Source organism: Dromiciops gliroides, chromosome 2, assembly GCF_019393635.1.
Source record: "Dromiciops gliroides isolate mDroGli1 chromosome 2, mDroGli1.pri, whole genome shotgun sequence".
Taxonomy (NCBI): domain Eukaryota; kingdom Metazoa; phylum Chordata; class Mammalia; order Microbiotheria; family Microbiotheriidae; genus Dromiciops; species Dromiciops gliroides.
Window position 1 is genome coordinate 492,582,991 of NC_057862.1, and position 24,109 is coordinate 492,607,099.

The following is a 24,109-nucleotide window of genomic DNA, read 5'->3' on the forward strand; positions in this document are numbered from 1 at the left end:
CTTGCTCTGCTTAAGCTTTATACATTATTTGCTTAAAACAAATGAACCAAGGATATGATAGAGGCATAAGTTTATTCTTCACTTTTTTATATCCATTTATTATTTCTTCATCCAGTGGGCCTTTACTTAAGACTTTTATGTACATAACAATGTACCTAACTTTGTTGCATATATGTTTAAGGATGTAGAGTGTTGTAGGGAAGGGGAAACATACAAAGAAAAATGACAGGGGCAGCTAGGTGGCGCAGTGGATAAAGCACCGGCCCTGGATTCAGTAGTACCTGAGTTCAAATTCGGCCTCAGACACTTGACACTTACTAGCTGTGTAACCCTGGACAAGTCACTTAACCCCCATTGCCCCGCAAAAAAAAAAAAAAAAAAAAAAAGACATAGCAGTCATCTTGAGGAACTCTCAGTCTGATTGGGTTATAAAAGTCTTCAAAAAAGAGGCAGAAAAGTTACAAATAATTTTTAAAATATAATTTATACCGACTGACCAATTTTTGGTATTTTAAAAATATTTGATCATGTTTCTTAATTATTTATCTTTCAGCAGGCCACTAAAGTTTTTAACCTAAAATTTTTTCAGGTCAAAACTTTATGTTTTTTTGTTTATTTATTATTATTATTTTTTTTTTTTGGTGAGGCACTTGGGGTTAAGTGACTTGCCCAGGGTCACATAGCTAGTAAGTGTCAAGTGTCTGAGGCCAGATTTGAACTGAGGTCCTCCTGACTCTAGGGTCGGTGCTCTATCCACTGTGTCACCTAGCTGCCCCAACTTTATGGGTTTCTTGAAAGACAATTAATTGAAAAATACTCTGTGTTTTGTTTATAGAGAATATGATAAAGCTTTTCTGGTAAAAAATACTATAAACCAGTTAGCATTTTTGGTAAATTAATAAGGTAATGACATAATATAGCGAACACACTAAAATGTGTTTGTAAGAATGAACTCTTAGATGATAACGTGGTCATCCTATTATATTGAAATTAAATGATATTTCTGTCTCTAGTTAAATAGTAGTTGAATACTTTTACTTCTGTCACTTGCATTTATGGGCTGAAAGTATCAGCAGGATATAACTGGCATACATTCCTTTGATTATTAAGGAAATCTGATTTAGTAAAACAATCAGAAAATAGTATTTTTTAGCACTAGTAGTAAAATTTATTTTTTTCCCATAAAAAGCCTCATTTATTTTTATAGCAATTTGATGACACATCTGCTTGCTTTATGCAGCTGAAAAAGAAAATGTTGGTTCTTGGTGTTTGGTAAAATTGCTTTGTTAAATTATTTTCTAAATTGTTCAACTTTTAACAAATGACATTTGATACTAACACTGGAAAGCAATTTCAGCTAATTAAGTAGATCCTTCTATAAACCATTGGAACATTAAGATGACATACTGTTCATTCAGGATTATTTTAATTGGTACAATTATTGTAATTTTGTTGCAATTATGTGTTGAGCTAAAAGCTTTTGTCTAAATCATTTGAGGGTTTTTGTTAACATACATAAGTAAGAAAAGGAGTAAAATAAAAACTGAAGATAAGCATTATCCTGTCTACTTTTTTATAATAGTATTTCAGACAACCATTGAATTATTTCTATATAAAACTCTACTTCAGATATTTTCAGTAAACCTTTTAAACAGTGACAGGAAATTTTAAAAGATCAGATTAAACATAGTTTTCTTAAAGATGATCATATTTTTAATTTTTGTTTTGACACTATTTAACAGTTATTTAGGAAGTTATTTTGAGAATACCTTTATGATAGTGGACCAGAGTACCTTATAGTTATTTTTATTTTGTTAATAGGCAATAATTTAATAAATTTTGAAGTTATTTCAGCATATCTATTTTCCATTTCATTCATACATAAAGGTCTCTTGTTCATTTCCTTGTCAGCCCACAGAATTTTCTGATACTTGGGCTAGTCTCTTTTTAAATAATTCAAGGATGATGCTTCTGTTGCTTTCCTTAGGAGACTTTTCATAACAAAATATTGCATTATATTGTGATACTTTGCCTAAGATTTAGCTAAGTTTTTATTTACTTAATTTTATGTCTTTGTATTATTTTATTCCTCCCTCGACTCTCACTAGTTTGCTTTTCCGTCAAGTGTTAGTTGATTGTTATTACATCTCTCCAGTATTCTGCCCAAATTATACAGTCTCCTTTCTTTTACATACATATCAAAGTGATAAGTGTGATTTGGAGTGAAAAATCAGATGCTGGTTGTGTGAATTATCTAGCCTATCCCTTTTGTTATTTTTGGTAAGTTTTCTTTAGTTTTCTAATTTTGAGGTACCAAGATTTGTACTATATATACTGGTCCAAGAATTGTTTTATGAGTACCATATTGATGTCGCTGTATGTATCCTAGAAACTCTGCCTTCTTGCATATAGTAAGCACTTAAATACATTACTTTCAGTTGAATTGAATCATGCTCAAATCTCTTGCAGGGTGCCTTCTTAAGTAAAGAGAGGTGATGACTACCTCTAGCCTCACTTTCTTTAAGTACAGAAGTTAATCATTCAACAAATATTTATCAGCTACCTTGTACATAATTATTTCCCCCTCTTTTCACTCCGCAAATATACCTGTGCTTATTTAAAAAACCACACCTTTGCTTTATTAATTATTCAATTTACATTCTCCTTCCAGTGTCATATTTTGCTGTGGAGGTGATCCTGGCTTTTAGAAACTTATTCTAGTAGGTCGTAAGCAGTGGTAGATTTTTCCCACACTGGAAGTTTAATTCACAACCATTTATGATGTGCCTGTTACCGTGCTAGATGTTGATGATACAAAGGTGAAACGAAAGACTTAAAGGCCTGGTGAAAGAATGTGTATCTAATCGGAGGGCAATCCTAGCTATATTCTGAGAGACTTGTTTCTAGACAGTTCAAATGGTGAATATTTTTTTGCGCACAGCCACTCATGAGCAGCTCCATGAAGATTATTCATCTTTGTTTAATTAAAAAACAAAATCTTATTTTCTGTTTTAAATATTAAGGTAATAACTGTTTTAGCTGTCACCTAAAGTTCATTCCTTGAAGAGTAATCATTTGTTTTGTGTTTTGCTGGTTCTCCATTTTTTGTGGAGAGTACTTGGTTAGCTGAGTAGCAACACTTGGGAATGTTGAAGAGGTTAAAGTAATTGACCTTTATGTACCCTGTCAACCCTGAAACTTCAGGATTTAATTTTCTCCCATTTTTGACTTTAAGATGACAACCTAGATCCCTCAGATGGCTGTATGCCTTTCTGCGCAATAAAAGAATCATGAAATCTGAGAGTTAGAAAGGAATTTAATAGCCAACCAATCAAACCCACACATGAAAGGAATCTCCACTGTAACATACCTACTTGACAAGTGGATGTTCAGCCTCCAAGAAGGGGGACATCTCTTGTGGAAGGTTGTTTCGCTTTTGGACTGCTCTAATTGCTAGCCAGTTTTTCATGAAATCAAGATTAAATTTTCCTCTTTGTAACTTCCACATATTTCTCCTGATTCTGCCCTCTGGAGCCAAATGATAAGTCTAATCCCTTCTCCACCTGACAGCCCTTCAAATACATGAAAATATTTATCATATTCTCTCTAGTTTCCACTTATCCAGGTGAAACATGCCCACTCCCTTCAATTGATTCTCATATGACACGAAGTCAAGGCCCTCTTTCATCTTGGTTGCTCTTCTCTGGCCACTCTCTAGTTAATCAATGATATTCGTAAACCATGACTCTCAGAACTAAACACAGTAACTCCAGAAGAGGTCTAATGTGGACAGAGAGCAGAGGACATTTAGACCATCACCTCACTGTTCCTGAAAACTGTGTTGCCTCTTAATGTATCCCAAGATCACATTAGCTTTTTTGGCTGCCACATCACACCAATTCATGTTGAACTTGTAATCCAGTAAACCCCTAAATCTTTTTCAAAACAACTGCTGTTGGGGCGGCTAGGTGGCGCAGTGGATAAAGCACCGGCCTTGGATTCAGGAGTACCTGAGTTCAAATCTGGCCTCAGACACTTGACTTACTAGCTGTGTGACCCTGGGCAAGTCACTTAACCCCCATTGCCCAGAAAAACAAAAAAAAACCAAAAACACAACTGCTGTTTCTTCATGCTTTCCCAGTCTTATACATGTAAAGATGATTTCTTTACCAAGGTGAAAACTTTTACATATATCTCTGTTGGATTTCAGCCTCATTCGATTCAGCTCAGTGTTTTAACCTGTCATGATACTGGTTTTTAATTCTATTATCCACTGAATTAGCTATCTTTCATAGCATTATGCCACGTGCAAATTTGATGAGTATGCCATCTGTACCTTTATATAAGTCAGTGATAAAGATGTTAAATGCCGCAAGGTCAAGCACAGAATCCTGGGAGTACTCCACGGAAGACCTCCTGCCATGTTGATATTGGATCATTAACAAGTACTCTTTGAATGGCTATTCAATCAGTTCTGAATCTGTTTAATTTATTATTGCCTAATTCATATTTTGCCATCTTTACTACAAGAATAATGTGAGATATTTTATCAAATGCTTTGCTAAAGTCTAGTAAAACTATACCCATAGCATTTTTTTTTTAAGTGAGGCAATTGGGGTTAAGTGACTTGCCCAGGGTCACACAGCTAGTAAGTGTTAAGTGTCTGAGGCCGGATTTGAACTCAGGTACTCCTGACTCCAGGGCCGGTGCTCTATCCACTGCGCCACCTAGCTGCCCCTACCCATAGCATTTTTATCATCTACTAGCTTAGTAAGTCTGTGAAAAAAAGAACTAAGATTTGTCTGGCATAACCTCTTTATTGATAAGCCATGTTGACCCTTTGTAATCAACACTTCACCTACTAAAGAGAATGAAATTAGGAAAATATTTTATCTTTATTTCTTCTCTGTTATAAAAGTGAACTCCAGTGGTAATCTTTGGAGCATTCAGTCGCTTCTTTTTTCAGCTTTCCTTGACCTTGATATTCTTCATTCACTGGCATCTTGGGCCATTGCCAGCTGTCTTGACTTTTGTCTTGCCATTGGATTTCAGTGATTCTGGAGTAGAGAGTGAGGCTGACAGCTTTGTGCAACTCTTCCTCATTTAAATCCAGGTCACAAGCAAGTCAAGACATTACTCTTGTAATGTCATTGGTTCTCTTTGAAAATGAAGGGTCAAAAAAAAGAAAAAAAAAGGAAAAGAAAATGAAGGATGAAAAACACCAAAATTCAAGGCTTGAAAAAGTTTGAGATATCAAGATTTCCATTGATGTATCTTGGTTTTAGTCTTAGCTCTGCTATTAAGTAGTCGTATGACCTTGTATAAGTTACTTAACTTCTCTGGACTCCTGTTCCTTCCTTGATCAATGGTGTCTATGATCCCTTTGATTCTATTAGCTTTCTAAGTAGTTAACATCATTAGGATGGGTTGGTTGGGTGAGTGGGGTAGTATTTATTAAAATAATATTTCTTATTTTAAAATTAATCAAAGACTTTTCAGAGAATCTATGTTTAGAATAAAATAAAAGCAAAATACAATGGATTTTAAGCAGAAAGACAAAAGGAATTTTAGGGTCCTCATTAACAGTGTGATACAAATGGTCTTTGGTAGTATTATCTTAAAAGTCCACAAGATGGTGATATTTCCTATGCAAGTATATTAGTAGGCTTTTCAAACCAGATAATGAAATTCAGTTCCTTCCCCCACTTTTCTGGTGCAGAAAAATGAAAAGACAGGATTGTGTGGACACCTGTGTTTAGAAACTTGAATTAGGATTTTTGGCACTTAATATAATTGTTTATATATAGTGTTTTAAAAAGCATACAGAGGGGCAGCTAGGTGGCACAGTGGATAAAGCACCGGCCCTGAAGTCAGGAGTACCTGAGTTCAAATCCGGCCTCAGACACTTAACACTTACTAGCTGTGTGACCTTGGGCAAGTCACTTAACCCCAATTGCCTCACTAAAAAAAAAAAAAGCATACAGAATCAAAATATTCAGTAAAACTCATGTGTTTATTAATGACCTAATGTGCACTAAGTGCCATACTGGGTTTTATGGGGATACTTACCTGTCTCCAGGGGGTCTGCTAAGTTAGGTGTGTGCCTCATAGGGTTTCCAGAAATAGTAAAACTCCAAACCACAGGCAGATGAATTGGGTATATTTCTTTTTGTCAGGTGATCCTAGTTGCATTAACTTTAATAATATATTTTGTGAGCTTTATTTTCTTGCTACCAAGTTGTGGTAAAGGTGTTGAAGTTTTTGTACCTCCCTGCTTTACACTGTATATATCTTATATGTACTTGGTGGATTGCCTGTTTTTTTCCTCAGTCAAAATGTAAGTTCTTTTAGGATAAAGATTGTTTGTTTGCCTTTCTTTGTAGCCATACTGCTCATCTCTCCTCATCATTCAGTTTCCCAAAGAATAATAATAACTATTTCAGTTATTTGGGTTCTACTTAGTTTTTTTTTTTTAAGGTATCTCTAAAAGGTGTGTGTGTGTGTGTGTGTGTGTGTGTGAGTGTGTGTGTGTGTGTGTGAGAGAGAGAGAGAGAGAGAGAGAGAGAGAGAGAGAGAGAGAGAAACCTTTGGGATTCCAGCATAGCTTTCTTACTGAAGTACCAAATGGAACTACATGAATTTCTAAAAGGAACCAAATTCCTGATAATACTGGATAATAAATAATCATAATATAACATATTTTATGGGCCTCATAAATATAATGCAGCATGCAATTAGCATTTAGTACACACAGGCTTCTTACTATATGATTTGAAAATTCAAATCTATATTGCTGCACATTTAACTAGGTTATGCTGGCAAAAATAACCATTTTCATTCTTTTTCAGAATAGATTTAATTTGTTAATTCTGTTACACTCTAGATAAGGTTATTATATACTGCTGAAATAATTTGTTTTATTTCAAAATGAAGATGCTAGTTCTGTCTTTCAGTTCTAGGAATAATACTTAAAATAGTGCCAGACATCTGGTGATATTATTTAAGAAATTGATTGGATTTCTTGGCTAATTATAGGTATTTTTGAGGCATGACTATCAAGTAACATAACCAACTTTAAAAGAAACATAACAAGTCACATATACAAATAAATACTGTCTTCACAGTAATCATCTTGACAAATTATGTGATTCCTAAACTTTAGATTTCTTCTTTTGGAATTTCCTTTGAGGGTGTCATATGTTCTTTTAAAATCCTCATCGACATTAACTGAAATGATGAATTTGATTTTGATAAATAGTTTTGTCATTTAGAGGTGAGGCTAGCGAATAAATGATTAAGCTGAGTGGTATATTTTTGGTACTTGATTCATTCAAGGGAGAAGGGAAAGGAGTAAGCACTATATAGGGCCTAGTTGGTGCCAGGCATTAAGCTAGGTGCTTTACAAATGTTATATCATTTGATCTCAAACAGCAGTTATTATTAAGTGCACATTTCTGTGCCAGGAATTGTGCTAGACCCTGAGGTGCCAAAGGCAAAAAAGTGAAGTAGTCTTTGATCTCAAAAAGTTATGTTCTATTAGGGTGGCAACATACACATAGAAAATTAAACACACGATAGATATCTAGTAATTTCCAGGAGGAAGGCACTAGCTCAGGAACCTATGATGTGTAGACAAGAAGGCACAAGGTACAGACTGTACAGAGGCACAGAGACAGGAGATGGAATGTCATCTACACAGAAATGAGAAGAGGCCAATTAGCTTGGAACATTGAGTGTAGAAATGTCCCGTAAGCCTGGAAAGGGAGTCTGCAGCCAGATCTTGGAGCACTTCAAAACCTAAAATACAGTAGTTTCCATTTTATCTTAAAGACAAGGGAGCCAACAAAGCTGCTTGAGCATTCAGGTCAGGCCTGTGCTTTTAGGAATATCACTTTGTAGAGAAAAGTGGAAACACTTGTCTGAACTAAAGCTTAGATAAATAAGCAGATCCAAGGAAACAGCCTCTATAATAACTCCTGCAGTGTAAACAGAATCAGAAAAGGAAACTAAAAAAGAGAGCTAGTGTGGTATAGTGGATGGAAAGTTGGCCTTGGAGTAAGGAAGACCTGGGTTCAAGTTCTCCTTTTGACACATTTCATCAATGTGACACTAGCAAGTCACTTAATTTCTCAGTGCCCCTGGCAGTTCTCTAAGAATATAAGGTTGAGGAGCACTTAATTGATGAACATTCACTGGGGAAATGTCTTTACATCAAAACCAAAAGAAGGGGGCAGCTAGGTGGCACAGTGGATAAAACACTGGCCCTGGATTCAGGAGGACCTGAGTTCAAATCCGGCCTCAGTCACTTGACACTAACTATGTGACCCTGGGCAAGTCACTTAACCCTCATTGCCTCACCAAAAAATCCCCCAAACCAAACCAAAACCCAAACCAAAAAACCAACACCACCACCACCAACAACAAAAACCCAAAACAAAAGAAAACAGATTCTTGAAAGGGAGCACTGAAAGTTAAATAAGTAGAACAGCCATGTTCAGCCTGGAGAAAAGTAGAGAAAATGTGCCGAGGCTCTGAGTCTGTGATAATGCAATGTACTTTCTGGCATGGTTGATGTCACAGTCTTCTGAACTGTGTTTTAACCTCCCCACTTTTAAATCTTTGTTGAAGTCTTTTGTAGAGTAATGGGGATATATGTGAGCTATCAGTAAAAGGCATCAATGCTTCTTTAAAGGAATATTCCTTTGCCATCTCTTTGGAGGATGGATTGCAGAGTGGACAGATGAAAGGCTGGGAGACAAATTAGACCTGAAATCTATTGTTTTAATCATAAGATCTTAGGGATTTATAGGTGGAAATTAGACCTCTGAGATCATTCAGGCCTCAACCTCCCAAGTCCATTTGATAACATTTACCAAACCTTCTTTAAACTTCTTTTTACCATTATCTTCTATGAGCCCGTGCTTTGTGAAATGGTAGCAAAGGAATTTTGGGATTTTGATTATAAAGATATAAAAAAAATCCAACCTGTGACATATACAAACTAGTTGTTTGACTGTAGTCAAGTTATTTAATTTCTCTGAGCTTCATTTAATACCTGTAGTATTTACTGCACACTGATGTTATGAAGTTTCAGTGCGAAGCTCAAATGATATCATATGTAAGGCATTTTTCAAACCTTTTTTCTAGGCCAGCAGGTAGTGGGACTGGAGTCAGGAAGAACTTAGTTCAAATCCTGCTATAGACACTCAATAGCTATGTGACTTGGGGCAAATCACTTAAGCTTGCTTGCCTCAGTTTCCTTATTTATAAAGTGATGATAGTAATAGCACCTTCTTCCTATTGTTATTATAATTATTAAATAATGTAAGACCTTTTATAAACTTTACATAAAGTGTTATATAAATGTTAGTTTGTTACCACTACTGGAATACATTAAAGGAATTATCATTCTTCATTTGTTAATTGAATCAAACTGCATACAGAATGATCCAGATATGATGTACAAATTAGAAACAAATAAATTAATATATGTTGCCTGCTGGCATCCATCTAAGAAGTTTTATAGAACTGTTAGTCACAGATGAAAGAGGATGCTTGAGTCTAGAAACATGAAGCTCATGAGAAGTTATAGTGAGATAGTGCATGTTGAGAGAGCCTGGCTCAGAATCAGTTGCCTGAGTGATTCTGGCTAAGTGCCTTAGCTGCTGGTGCCTCTTCTAAGGCAGAGATGGTTTGAAATCTCTGTTGGTGCAAGTACTTGCCACACCAATAATTCCCCGCATTGCCAATACTATAGTTCTTTCAAATATTCATGTTTTTAAAAAAGATCTCATTGAAGCTTACTAAATCATCTTCCTAAAGAAGGAAAAGAAAACCTTGCTTGTGGTGATTGACAAGGTAATTTTGTGTATTGGTGGTTTGGGGGTGAGAGTTGGGTCTTTGTTGACCTTCATTTTCTCATTTCCCTAAATCTTTTCATTTATTCTTTTGAATAGACTCCAATACTGAGGGTCCTCAAGTAGGTGGGACTCCTCCCTCCTTTTTATTCTGGCCATTTCCTTCTGTCTAAATTGTAATAGGCCCTTCTTTAAAACTCAGTATCTACTCTTAGGAAGCATGAATGGAAGCAGGAAAATTACTTACTTGTAGTAGGCCAGGTGGATGATAATGAAGGTCCAACTAACTAACTAACTAACTAACATGGTGGCTTTAAGAAATGATGTGCAATACCCTTTGACCCAGCAATACCACTACTAGGTCTATATCCCAAAGAGATCATAAAAAAAAGGACCCACATGTACAAAACTATTTATAGCTGCTCTTTTTGTGGTGGCAAGGAATTGCAAATTATGGAGATGCCCATCAATTGGGGAATGGCTGAACAAGTTGTGGTATATGAATGTAATGGAATACTATTGTATTATAAGAGATGATGAGCAGGCGGATTTCAGAGAAACTTGAAAGGACTTACATGAACTGATGATAAATGAGATGAGCAGAACCAGGAGAACATTGTACACAGTATCAACAACATTGTGTGTTGATCAACTGTGATAGACTTGACTCTTCTTAGCAATACAATGGTCCAAGATAGTTCCAAAGGACTCATGATGGAAAATGCCCTCCAAATCCAGAAGAAAAAAACATACTATGGAATCTAGATGCAGATTGAACCATACTATTTCTATTTTGTTTTTGTTTTTTGAGGTTTTTCCTTTTTGCTCTGATTCTTCTTGCACAGCGTGACTAGTGCAGAAATGTTTAATGTGATTGTACATATATAACCTAAATTGGATTGCTTGTTCTCTTGAGGAGGGGAAAGAGAAGGGAGGGAGGGAGAAAAAGTAGAAACTTATAAAAACAAATGTTGCAAACTATCTCTACATGTAACTGGAAATAATAAAATACTTTTATGGAAAAAAAAGAAACTGCAAGAAATACTGCAGAGGTGATATTGATAACACCTGGCCACTGATTGAATATAGGAGGTGGTGCCATTGTCAGAAATAGAGAGGTCAGAAGGAGGAGTAGATTTTGGAGAGAACAGGTTTATTCTGGGGCAGGTTAACATGCAATTAGAAATGTCTTGAGGGCATTTGAAAGTGTGAATTTGGAGGTTGGCTAAGGGTTTAGGACTAGAAGTATAAATATGGGAGATCTTTTTGTAGAGGTAATAGTTGAAACCATCTTTATAGTTTACCCCAAAGATTTGTTGTTAGGAACAAGTGGGATAGTGAGTGTCAAAAGTGCTTTATGAAAAAATTTAAATTAAAAGCCATTGCCATTTTTATTGTGTTTTCCAGAAACGTATACTTTTTCTTTTAGTCTTTCACACACTTGCTGGTTGAATTCACATAAGGTTAAATATAGTAAGATCAAAATATACATATATCATTGCTATTCAACACATCAAGTGCCTATTATCCAGGGCACTATACTTCATTCTGAGAATATGAAGACAAAAATGAAACAGTTTCTGCCATCAATAAGCTTGTATCCTAATGGTTCTAGGAAAAATACTTGTTATCTATATCTTTTGATATTATATACTTAAGAAACTATGTCTTTATTGAAAAGGTCAAGATTTATGATACTCAGAAAATAAATCAGGGCAACTTGTATAAATCCGCTTTCCTTCCATTAGGACCCTCTTCATTCTTCATGGCATTGCTCAGGTGTTACCTTCCCTGTGATACTTGACTATTCTTACTCCCTTGTATTTTTTTTTTCTTTGAACTCTTCCTATAGAACTTGTGATCTGTATCACAGTTAAGCATTTATTATATACTGTAAGGTCATACAAGTCTTTCAAGATTTCTCAGAAACTGTACCTATTATATAATAATAGGTATAAGTATAATAATAATTCTATTACATTCCATATGCTGTAATTTGTCCAGCCATTGCCCAATTGATGATTAACATCCACCTTGTTAGTCGATGTGTCTATTTTCCTGTAACTCTAACATTTGTCATTTTCCTCTTTTGTCAGCTTTGCCAGTATAGTTGATATGAAGCAGAACATCATTTTTCCCCGAAAACTTCCTGTTCATATGCTTTAACCATTGAACAATTGGGGAATGGTTTTTATTCTTGTAAATTTAATCAGTTCCTTATATATCTTCAAATTGAGATCTTAATCAGAGAAACTTGCTGCAAATATTTTTCCCAGTTAACTTTCCCTCCTAATTTTCACCCCTTTTATTTTGTTATGAAAAACCTTTTAAAATTTTCATAATCAAAATTGATCATTTTAATCTTCTGTGATTTCCTTTTCCCTTCTTTGGTCATTAATGCTTCTCTTTTCCACAGATCTGAAAGATTTTCTTCCTTGATTCTCCAATTTGCTTATAATGAGACCTTTTATATCTAAGTTATTTATACATTTGGAACATATCGTGATACTTCCTGTGAGGTCCTAGTCTATACCTAATTCTGTCAGACTATGTGTTGTACATATTGAGACCATGAATTCTCTGGAGTTTATCAGTGATACTCTGGAATCATGGTTGGGCAATGAATTGATTAGAAATTTTAATTCCTTTAAAGTTGTTCCTTTTTGCAATTTTATTATTGCCTAAACTGTTCTGCTTCTGTCCATTTAACTCTGTGTCAGTGTTTGATAAATCCAAAACTGCTAGTTATTGGGGTAAATATTCATTGTTCAACAGAAAGTGCTAGGAAAACTGGAAAGTAGTGTTTTAGATTTTGCTTTGTTGAGGCTTCTATTTCAATATTTAAAGTGAATCTTGTTTTTATTTATGAAGTGTCTGGACAACTGTCTTAGATAAAGTATAAGGAATACAAATTTTCTCAAAAGAAGTTTTAAAAATATATTTCAGGGGCAGCTAGGTGGCCCAGTAGATAAAGCACTGGCCCTGGATTCAGGAGTATCTGAGTCCAAATCCGGCCTCAGATACTTGACACTTACTAGCTGTGTGACCCTGGGCAAGTCACTTAACCCCCATTGCCCCACAAAAAAAAATTATTTTAATTTAAAAAATAAAATATATATTTCAGATGAAAATCACACAAATGTATGTGTCTGTATATCTGTGCGTGTATTTATATATACATACAAAGATACATACACACACATATACACACAAATACATATACTTTCACCAAGGATTAAATGCAGGCCTCTAGAAACCTATCATTTATATGCAAAATATTTTTAAATTATTTAGAAGGTGACACTAAGAAGTGCTGTTCTATTAGTATTATGAAAATTGTATTACATTAAAATGACTACCTTTACCTTATTGATACCTAAGATGTTATAATGTTTTCGTAGGGTAATTTTGCTACAAATATCTTTAATTCATGATATTTATAATATTGTAAATTTGAATCAATACTTATTTAAAGAGTGGAATCTCTTAAAATTCTTAATATACTCTCCTTTTGAAAACTGTAACAGCAAAATAAGGGCACATGTGATTTCAGTGGACCATTGCCAAAAGATTATCATTTACATAAATACCTCCTTTAGCAGAAGAATTTAATGTATTGAGCTCAAAAGGTTAGAATAGAGAATTCAGTCTGTAAACCAGCAGTAGACTATTGGCTTGTGAACAGCAGTATTGTTCATCATATTCAGAACACTGTTCACATTCAGGCTTGCAGAACTGGCATTAAAATTTCACTAATTTGTTTCATGTGACTTGTCAGCTGTGTGTTTTTATTTAAATCCTTTTTTGCCTTTTTAGAAGTATTTTGTTTTGTAGCTTCAAACAACTGAAATAGGTGGATTACCTTTTTAACTGTTTAATTTCTGTTTTTGGTCTGAATTGCATAGTTACCAGGAAAAAATTGCATATGTCTTTGGGAAGCCCTTAGTCTATCTATATTAAATTTTTGATTAATTTTTAATAAGGAAATTGAACACTGTTGTAGTAGACTTGTTGAGTAGTTGTAGCACTAAATTTGGGAAGTTTTTTATCCCCCCTCCCCTTTTTATTGGCGACAAAGGGATCTTCTGAATTTGTAATATATGAGAAGCCATCATTGTTCTATTCTGAAATTAACATACTTCATTATTTCCTCCCTAGAATCCTATTCTTTTCTTGGATAATTTTATTCTCATGCATTTCTTCTTATGTTTGGATGCTAGCCAAATGTTGAATCTCACTGTTGGGAGCAGTAGAAATATTGTTGTTAGAATAGACCACTGTTATAATTTGTTTGAGTTTATTTCAGTGGAGATTTGAAAGAGTTAATGATCTTCTGAAAGTACTCCTTCAGCTGGGCTGGATTTGGCAGCAATCTCAAATTACTTTGAGAATTAAAAACTTTGAAAACTCTAGATTTGTTTAATTTTGTTCTATAATGACACCAATTCTGTGAAGAATCTTTTTTTCTATTAAAACATTTCATATATATTCATATATTTAATTTTATATACAAATTTTATAATCTTGTGGTTTGTCAACATACATTTGCTGCACTGTCCAGTCTGACAAGTGTTTAGGCATGTTGGGCCTAGAATCAGGAAGACCTGAGTTGAAATGTAGTCTCAGATACTTATTAACTGTGTGACCCTGCATAAATCACTTGACCTCTCTCTGCCTCAGTTACCTCATATGGAAAGTGGGGATAATAATAGCACCTACCTCTTGGGGTTGTTATGAGGATAAAATGAGATGTTATTTATAGAGTACTTAGCACAGTCAGTGGAACATAGTGAGTGGTATGTAAATGCTCATCCCCTTCTTTCTAAGCCTCTATATGCATTTCCTGGATGCAGTCACCTGACTTTTGTCTTGCCACTGGACTTTGGTGACTGGAAGAGAGAGTGAGGCTGAAGACTTTGTACAACTTTGCTTCACTTAAATCCAACTCATATGCAAGTCAAGACGTTATTTTGTGGTGTCATTAGTCCTCTTCATTTGTTTTTGTTTTTCCTGGGCAATGAGGGTTAAGTGACTTGCCCAGGGTCACACAGCTAGTAAGTGTCAAGCGTCTGAGGCCGGATTTGAACTCAGGTCCTCCTGACTCCAGGGCCGGTGCTCTATCCACTGCACCACCTAGCTGCCTCCACTGGTCCTCTTCAAAAATAAAAGATGGGGGGGGTAGCTAGGTGGCGCAGTGGATAGAGCATCGGCCCTGGAGTCAGGAGGACCTGAGTTCAAATCCGGCCTCAGACGCTTGACACTTACTAGCTGTGTGACCCTGGGCAAGTCACTTAACCCCAATTGCCTCACTAACAATAAAATAAAATAAAATAAAATAAAGGATGGGGGCAGCTAGGTGGTGCAGTGGATAGAGCACCATCCATGAATTCAGGAGGACCTGAGTTCAAATCCGGCCTCAGACGCTTGACACTTACTAGCTGTGTGACCCTGGGCAAGTCACTTAACCCCAATTGCCTCGAAGGAAAAAAATAAAAGGATGAACACCAACAATTATTAGTACTCTGAGATCCTTGTCCAGCAAGTTCAGAAGGAACTGAATTGTAAAAATATTGGTATTCCCAATAGAAATGAAGCTAGATGACAAAAAGAATTTGCAACTAAATGTTGGAAAATATGTTTCTGGATCAAGAAATGAAAGAGGACAAACATTTGTGGATCACAGAGAAACATCAAATTCATATATAATGAATATTTCTTTAAAAAGAGAGGCAGAAGAATCTGAATATGGTGATCTTCAAATGGCATCCAAAAAATGCAATTTGTTTATATTTTAACAAACATGTTAAAATTAACCACTGGTAAATGATGTGGAATCTCTTTATCAGCTTTCTGTATCCAGTCAAATTGTCAATATTAAAGTAGTAGTTAAAATCAATAACACATTTGGGGGGAAAATAAAACTTAGAATATATAAAATAAAACAAAAAACAGGAAATGGATAAAGGAGCAGATGAAGGAAGGAAATGAGCATTTATTAAGAACTTACTATGTACCAGTCACTGTGTTGTGTTTTACAAATATTTCACTTGGTTGTTACAACAACCATGGGAGGTAGGTGCTATTAATTATCCCCATTTTACATATGAGGAAACTAGGTAGACAGGTTCAGTGCCTTCCCCAGAGTCACACAGCTAGTGTCTGAGGTCAAATTTGAGCTCAGACCTTCCTGACTTTTAGATAACATAAGCTATCACCATTTGCTTAGGAATGTTAACTAATATAAAACAGAATAATAGAATGCATGAAACAGGATTTGGTGATTCCATGAGACAAGAAGATGTATTAGAAATAAGTCAGGGGCAGCTAGGTGGTGCAGTGGATAGAGCACCGGCCCTGGAGTCAGGAGGACCTGAGTTCAAATCCAGCCTCAGACACTTGACACTTACTAGCTATGTGACCCTGGGTAAGTCACTTAACCCCAATTGCCTCATTTAAAAAAAAAAGAAAGAAAGAAAGAAAAGAAATGAGTCAGCAAGCATTTATTTAGAGTTTACTATGTGCCAGGCACTATGCCTAGATATGGGAATTCAAAGAAAGACAAAAACAGCCCCTGCTTTCAAGGTGCTCATAGTCTAATGGGGGGAGACAGTATGCAAACAATTATGTATTTAGAAAGAATAAATTGAGATAATCTCAGAGTGAAGACAGTAACAGCAAGGGGAATTGGGAAACACTTTTTGCAGAAAGTGGGACTTTGGCTGAAACCTGAAAGAATCTAAGAGGCAGAAATGAGGAGTGACAGAATTCCAAGCATGGAGGATAATAGCCTATAAAAATGCTCAGTCAAGATATGAGTGTCATTGTCAGTAATATCAGGACATTGCCACATTTTATTTCCTTAAAGTTTTATGTGAAGTAGTAATTGTGGATTATAGTCATTGTCACTCACAAATAAATCATTTAAACTTATGTCAGTCACCTATCATTTATGAAACTCTTATTAAGTTGCAGCTAGTGGCAAATAGCAAACAATCCCTGCTTTCAAGGAGTTCACAGTCTAAGGGAGGAGACAACATACAAAGAACTCTGTCCAAAAAAGATATTTACAGGCTAAAATTAAGGAGGACTGGGAAAGGCTGTTTCCAAAAAGTAAGTAGCTAAGATTTGAAGGAAGCAAGAGGTAGAAATGAGTCAGAAGAGATTTCAAGCCATGGGGCAGAGACAGCTAGTAAAAGTGCTCTGAATTGAGAGATGGTATTGTTTTGTGTGAGGAACAGCAAGGAGACCAGCGTCACTGGATTATAAAGTATGTTGGCGAGGCTGAAGGGTGGGCCATAAGGTGTAAGAATACTAGAAAGACAAAGAAGAGCTCAGGATATGGAGGACTTTAAAAGCCAAAGAATTTTATATTTGATCCTTGATAATAAGAAGCCACCTGACTTTATTGAATAGAGAGGTGACATGGTCAGACCTATGTTTTAGGAAGTTCATTTTGACAACTGAGTGGAGGATCGATTGGAGAGAGAGAGACTTGAGGTAGGGAGGCCAATCAGCAGGTTACTGCAATAGTCTAGATGTGAGATGATAAAGACTTGTTCCAGGGATGGTGGCAGTGTCAGAGGAGAGAAAGAAGGTGGCATATATGAGAGATGTATGACCAAGAGATAGATGAGATAAGATAGAAACAACAGGACCTTGCCACTGACTGACTATAAAGTGAAGGAATTGAGAATGATGCCTGGATTGTGTGCCTGAGTGACTGCAAGGATGGTGGGACCTTCAGTAGTAGTTGGGAAGGTAGTGGGGAGGGGGTGGAGGGGAAGATAGTGACTTTAGTTTTGGATATGATTAGTTTAATATGTCTCTGGGATGTCCACTTCAAGATGTCTAAATGGCATTTGGAGATGTAAAACCGGAGGTCATGAAAGAGGTTAGGACTGGACAAATGAATCTGAGAATTATCTGTATGGAAATGGTAATTGAATTTATGGGAACCTGTAAGATAATGAAGCGGGATAGCATAGTGGGAGAAGAGTGCCCAGGACAGAGTCCTGTGGCTCTGTGTGATACACAGTTAGCAAAGTATGACCCAGAATAAGATTCAGCAAAGGAGACTGAGTAGTCACACGTGTAGGAGGAGAACCGGAGATTGTAGTGTTACCCCCCTCAAAAAAAAACCCAACAAACAAAACCCTAGAGAGAAGAGAGTATTAAGGAGAAGGAAATCCACAATGTCAAGGGCTACAGAGGTCAATAAAAATGAGGATTGAAAAAAGGCCAAATGGTTGGTAACTTTGAAGAGAGCAACTTTCCCTCAGCGATAAGGGTAGAATCCAGATAATAGAGTTAAGTAAGAAGAGAGTGAGTGGAAAGGATGTGGAAGCATTTATTATAGATGTCCTTCTCAAGAAATTTCACCAGAAAAGGGAGGAAAGAGCTAGAGGTGAATAGAAACGACAGGACTTGTGAAGATGGTTGATTCCGTTGAGGGTTTTTTCAGGATTAATGAGTCATACATAGGAATGTTACAGGCAGTAAGGAAGCAGCCAGTAGAAAGGAATAGGTTAAAGATAACTGAAAGAATGGGGATAATAGAGCAATATGCTAGAGAAGATGGGATAGAATGGGATTACTTCTGCATCTAGGATTTGCCTTGTCAGGAAGGGCCATCTCTTTTGTGAGATGGGGACAAAAGGAGGAGGTAGAAGGTATCTCAGTTATGTCAAAGGAAGAAGATGGTAAATTTTAGGTCTTTTCAAATAGAGCTAAAACTTGTTCAAACCATATAGTTGAAAAATGTTGATGTATTGGTATAATAATTTCTTTAATGAAATGAGTTTTAAACTATTATCTAATATGCTCAGAAACTTTCCTTAATCATCAGTTTTAATTGTAATGTTTTCTGTTAAAATACAATTTTTAACCATTTTACTTTATTGTTATATTTTGCCAAAGAGGTATTTGTCACATTTTTCAAATTCATTTTTATTAATAAGTGCCTACATTTCTTTCCATATAATGTGTCTCTCCTATTCCAGAGAGCCATCTCCTTAAAAAACAAAACGGAACAACAAAAAAACCTTATTTTTTAAAAAATTAATAAAGTATTTTATTTTTTTTCCCGTTACATGTAAAGATAGTTCTCAACTTTTGTTTATACAGGCTTTCCAATTTCAGATTTTTCTCCCTCCCTCCCCTCCCTTCCCCCTCCCCTAGACAGCAGGTAATCTGATATAGGTTATATATATACACATAATAACATTAATCCTATTTCTGCATTAGTCATGTTATAAGAGAAAAATCAGAGCAATGATGAAAAACCTCAAAATAGAAAAAACAACAGCACCAAAAACAAAAGAAATAGTATGGTTCATTCAGCATCTATACTCTACAGTTCTTTTTTTTTTTTCTTGGATTTGGAGATCCTCTTCTATCATGAATCTCCTGGAACTCTTCTGTACCACTGCATTGATGAGAATATAGTCCATCACAGTAGATCAACACTCAATGTTGATGATACTGTGTACAATGTTCTTCTGGTTCTGCTCATCTCACTCATCATCAGCCCACGCAAGACCCTCCAGGTTTCTCTGAACTCCTCCTGCTCATCATTTCTTTGTTTTGTTTTGTTTTTGTTTGTTTTGTGTTTTTTTTTTTAGTGAGGCAATTGGGGTTAAGTGACTTGCCCAGGGTCACACAGCTAGTAAGTGTTAAGTGTCTGAGGCTGGATTTGAACTCAGGTACTCCTGACTCCAGGACCGGTGCTCTATCCATTGCTTTCTTACAGCACAATAGTATTCCATTGTATTCATATACCACAACTTGTCCAGCCATTCCCCAATTGATGGGCATCCCCTCAGCTTCCAATTCCTTGCCACCACATAAAGAGCAGCTATAAATATTTTTGTACATGTGGGTCCCTTTCCCCTTTCCATGATTTCTTTGGGAAAAAGACCCAAAAGTAAAACCTTACTTTTTAAAAGAAAAGGAGCAAGAACAGAAAAAAAAATCAGTAAAACTGATGAATACATCCCAAAAAATCTAATAATCTTTGTCATATTTTATCTCCTGGAAACCTTCCACTTCTTCAGAAACAGAGATAAGGGAAGATGTTTTCTCATATCTATTCTTTGGGGCTAACTTTATTCTTTGTAATTTAGTAATCATTTTTAGTTACTTCATGGTGGTGGCTCTTTTTATTTATCTTGTTAGTGTCATACTTATTGTTTGGCTTTCACTTTGCATTCATTGATATAAGTCTTTCCCTGCTTTTCTCTATCATATTTATAATTCGTTACAGCACAGAATATTCCATTACCTTCATGTGCATCAGTTTTTCTTACCCATAACTCACTCTATGGGCATTTACTTTGTTTCCAGTTCTTATCTGGCCCCAAAACTACAGCTATAGGGGCAGCTAGGTGGCACAGTAGATAAAGTACTGGCACTGGATTCAGGAGGACCTGAGTTCAAATCCGGCCTCAGACACTTGACACTTACTAGCTGTGTGACCCTGGGCAAGTCACTTAACCCTCATTGCTCCACAAAAAAAAAAAAAAGAAAGAAAAGAAAAGAAAAAAACTACTGCTATAAATATTTTGTTTTTATTTGAGGCTTCCTTTTTTAATCAGTGTCCTATATGGGGTATATACCTAGCAGAAGCAGTTGATAGCACAATAGAGTGCTGGGCCTGGAGTCAGGAAGAAAAGACATTAGTTAAAATTTAACCTTAGACACATAACTAGCTGTGTGACCCTAGGCAAGTCACTTAATCTCTGTTTGCCTCAGTTTCCCCATCTGTAAAATTAAGATAATAATAATATCTATCTTGCAGAGTTGTTGTAAGGATCAGATGTGATGAAATAGGTAAATGCTTATTCCCTTCTCTTCTTAGAATTTCTTAGTCAAATGGTATGGATATTTAAACTTCTTTATTCATGTAATTGTTACTTTTTGGAATGCTTGGATCTTTTTATATGTCCAATGGTATATTAGTGTTTCTATCTTTCCAAACCCTTTCCAGTCTTTATTATCTTTGCCAGTTTTCTAGGGGTAAGGTGAAATGTCTGGGTTATTTTGATTTGCATTTCTTTTATTAGTAGTGATTTGAAGCAGTCTTTCAGATGTCAATAGTTTGTAATTCTTTTAAGAACTGCTTGTTCATAACTATTAAAGGTATATGCTTTACTTCCCTTATGATATTTAATATTCAGCTCACATATCCATTTTCAATTTGTGTAATATAGTATAAAACATTGGTCTGAGCCTATTTTTTCCTGCCTCCTTTCCAGTTGTTTTTCCCCCCAAAATAACTTAGGTATATGGTTTATTGAGAACTGAGTTATTGAATTCTATTATTTCCAGTTCTCTTTTATCTAGTCTTTTCCATTGATTTATTTTTTCACTACTAACTGGTTTTGATGACTGCTGTTGTCACTTAGTTTTTGAGAGAAACAAAATCTTTTTGTTAAACCTTTTAGCAGAATCTGTTTAAACAGTGATAATATTGACTATTTTACATTGATGTCTTCATTTCTTTTTTTTCAAAGAATATCAAAGAATATCCCAACAACTAAAGATGTTGAGCCATTGCTTGAAATTGATGGTGACATAAGGAACTTTGAAGTGTTTTTGTCTTCACGAACACCAGTTCTTGTGGCTCGAGATGTAAAAACCTTTTTGCCATGTACTGTAAACCTGGATCCCAAACTTCGAGAAATTATTGCAGGTGGGTAACAGTGATTATATTTTTTAAAAGAAGTGTGTAAAGTCTTCATAATACTTGCGTCTTTCAAAGCTTCTCTATTTCTTACTCAATTTATTAAATTTCTATTGGGATAGTAGGTGGTAGCATAATTGACTCCTTTCTCTGCATTCTGTGATCCAGCTACACTGACTTACCAGTAGTTCAGCACAACACTAACTCTTTGGTCTAAGAGTTAGCATGATGAATTCTAGTCCTGGCTCTGCTACTATCTCTGTGATCTTTGATATGACAGTTCATTTCAGTGACTCAAGTTCCTCATCTACAATCAAGAGGTTGTACTAGTTTTCTAAGGTTCCTTCCAATAATAAATTTATGTATTTGTGCTAATGCTACATGTGTTTTTGACCAGCCTTTTAAGGATATGTTGTAAGGATAAATTCTCAGATATGTTGTAGATGATTAATACTTTATCTTATGGGAGAATTCAGGAGTTATAATAGCTATAATAAGAACTAGCTCTAGCACTTTTAAGATTTGCAAAGTGCTTTACAAATGGTGCTGTTATCATCCCCATTTTGCCTTTGAATAAGGAAGATGAGGAAAGACAGAGGCTAAATGACATGCCCAAAGTCACACGACTAGAGCATCTCTGAGGCTTGATTTGAATTCAGCCCTTCCTGACTATAGATCCAGTTCTATGTCCACAAGGCCACTTAGTTTTCTTTTTAATAGATTCTTCATAGGGTTGTTGTGAGCATCAAATATATAAAGCACTTTGCAAATCTTGAAGCACTATATATAAATCTTAACTATTATTGCCAAATATTTTTTCTCTATAAGTTCTCTATTTATCTCTCTGCTTATGTGTTTTTCAAGGGAATTGTGAATTTTTAAATGAAAATAACACATTGTCTGTTAAGATAGTTTCACTTAAATAGCACTGGGCTTAAAGTCAGGAAGACTTGTGTTCACATTTGACCTCACACGTTCACTAACTGTGTCATCCTGAGCTAGTCACTTAGCTTCCCTGAACCTCAGGCTCCTAGTAACATTGAGGAGGTTGTACTTCATGAACTCCGAGATTAATTTCAGATATAAATGAATTATCCTTCGAAATAATGGTATAAAATGTTAGATTTCTTAAAGAATTAAATTTAAAAAATTAAATTTCTTAACAAAAAGAATTTGGTTATCTTTCATATTAGTTCCTAATTGTAACAATAACAACTTAATCCAATCTGATTCCTAGTCTTCTTTCTAAAAGCACTTCAGTAAATTTGTTACTTAAGAAAGTGAGAAAACTGACAACCACAAAAAGAGCTATTATTAATATTTTTGTACATCTAGGTCCTTTTCCTTTTTTCTTTGATCTCTTTGGGATATAGACATAGTAGGGGTATCATGTCAAGGGATATTCATAGTTTTATAGCTCTTTGGGCATAGTTCAAAATTGTTCTCCAGAATGGTTGGATCAGTTCACACCTCTACCAGAAGTTTATTAGTGTGCCTATTTTCCCTCGCTGTTAGGAGGAAATGTGGCATTTATAATCAAAAGTTTCAAGTAATTTATCATGTAATATTTATTTTCATTCTCTCCTGCTACTCCAACAAGAGTATAATTTGCTTTTCTGGGGAGCAGCAGATACTTCTGTCCCCAACATATATATTTTGGTGGGGAGAAGAGGCAAAGACTGTGCTACACCAGATTAAATTCACATTTTCCCTTTGTCATTGTAAGCAAACCAGACTTCTAGGTCTATCAGTCAACAAGCATCAAGTAAGTTCCAATTATGTTCAGTTAACCCAAAGCAAGAAGAGATAACTAATATACTGGATGATAAATTCAGGAACCAGGAACTATAAAGATCTTGACAACACAGCATTATTTACTTTATGTTCTTTTCCATCATTCTATTAAACTAATAGCTTTCATTGAAGTTCATTCAAGAGTTTATTCTTTATCTGTGGAATAAAAATTGTCTGTCTTGAGAACTGATGAATACAACCATCAAAATCATGATATCAGAATGATGTAAAGGTCATATTAGCAAGTTCTTATACTCTAAAGACTAGTGTAATATATGAAAATAAAAGAACTAGGCAACAGGTAGCTTGCAAATCTTATTCTTTTTTTAATATCCCAAAGTGCCTTGCACTTAGTAAGATGAGTAAGACTCATCCTAATGAGTTCAAATCTGGCCTCAGACCCTCACTAAGCTATGTGATCCTGGGCTAGTCACTTAACCCTTTTGCCTTAGTTCCCTAGTTGTGAAATGAGCTAGAGAAGAAAATGGCTAACCACTCCAGTATCTCTGCCAAGAAAACCCCAAATGGGCTCATGAAGAGTCGGACAAGAATGACTGAACAACAACAAATATTTTTCAGTAGTGTTTCATGCAGATGGGAAGAGCTATTAATTATTGGCAGATTTTATTGACAGCTTATATTCATCTCTCCACCCTCTATCAGATTTTAGGTGAAAAACATTTTTCTATTAGGTATTATGTGACAACTGACTGATAAGCCTTTCCTTTTAACTTGCTAAAATTCACCCAGCAATGTGTATAGTTGAGGTTAAACTAGC

General features: G+C 35.5%; 1 protein-coding gene across 9 annotated transcripts in view; it reads left to right on the forward strand.

Moving 5' to 3' along the window:
- KIDINS220 (kinase D interacting substrate 220) overlaps nucleotides 1-24,109 on the forward strand; it is a 140,170-nt gene that overhangs the window by 79,304 nt on the left and 36,757 nt on the right. For all 9 annotated transcript variants that reach the window (XM_043982823.1, XM_043982824.1, XM_043982825.1 and 6 more), the window contains exon 23: nucleotides 21,368-21,546. In XM_043982823.1, the coding sequence (XP_043838758.1) occupies nucleotides 21,368-21,546 (179 nt within the window). The remainder of the gene's footprint in view (nucleotides 1-21,367; nucleotides 21,547-24,109) is intronic.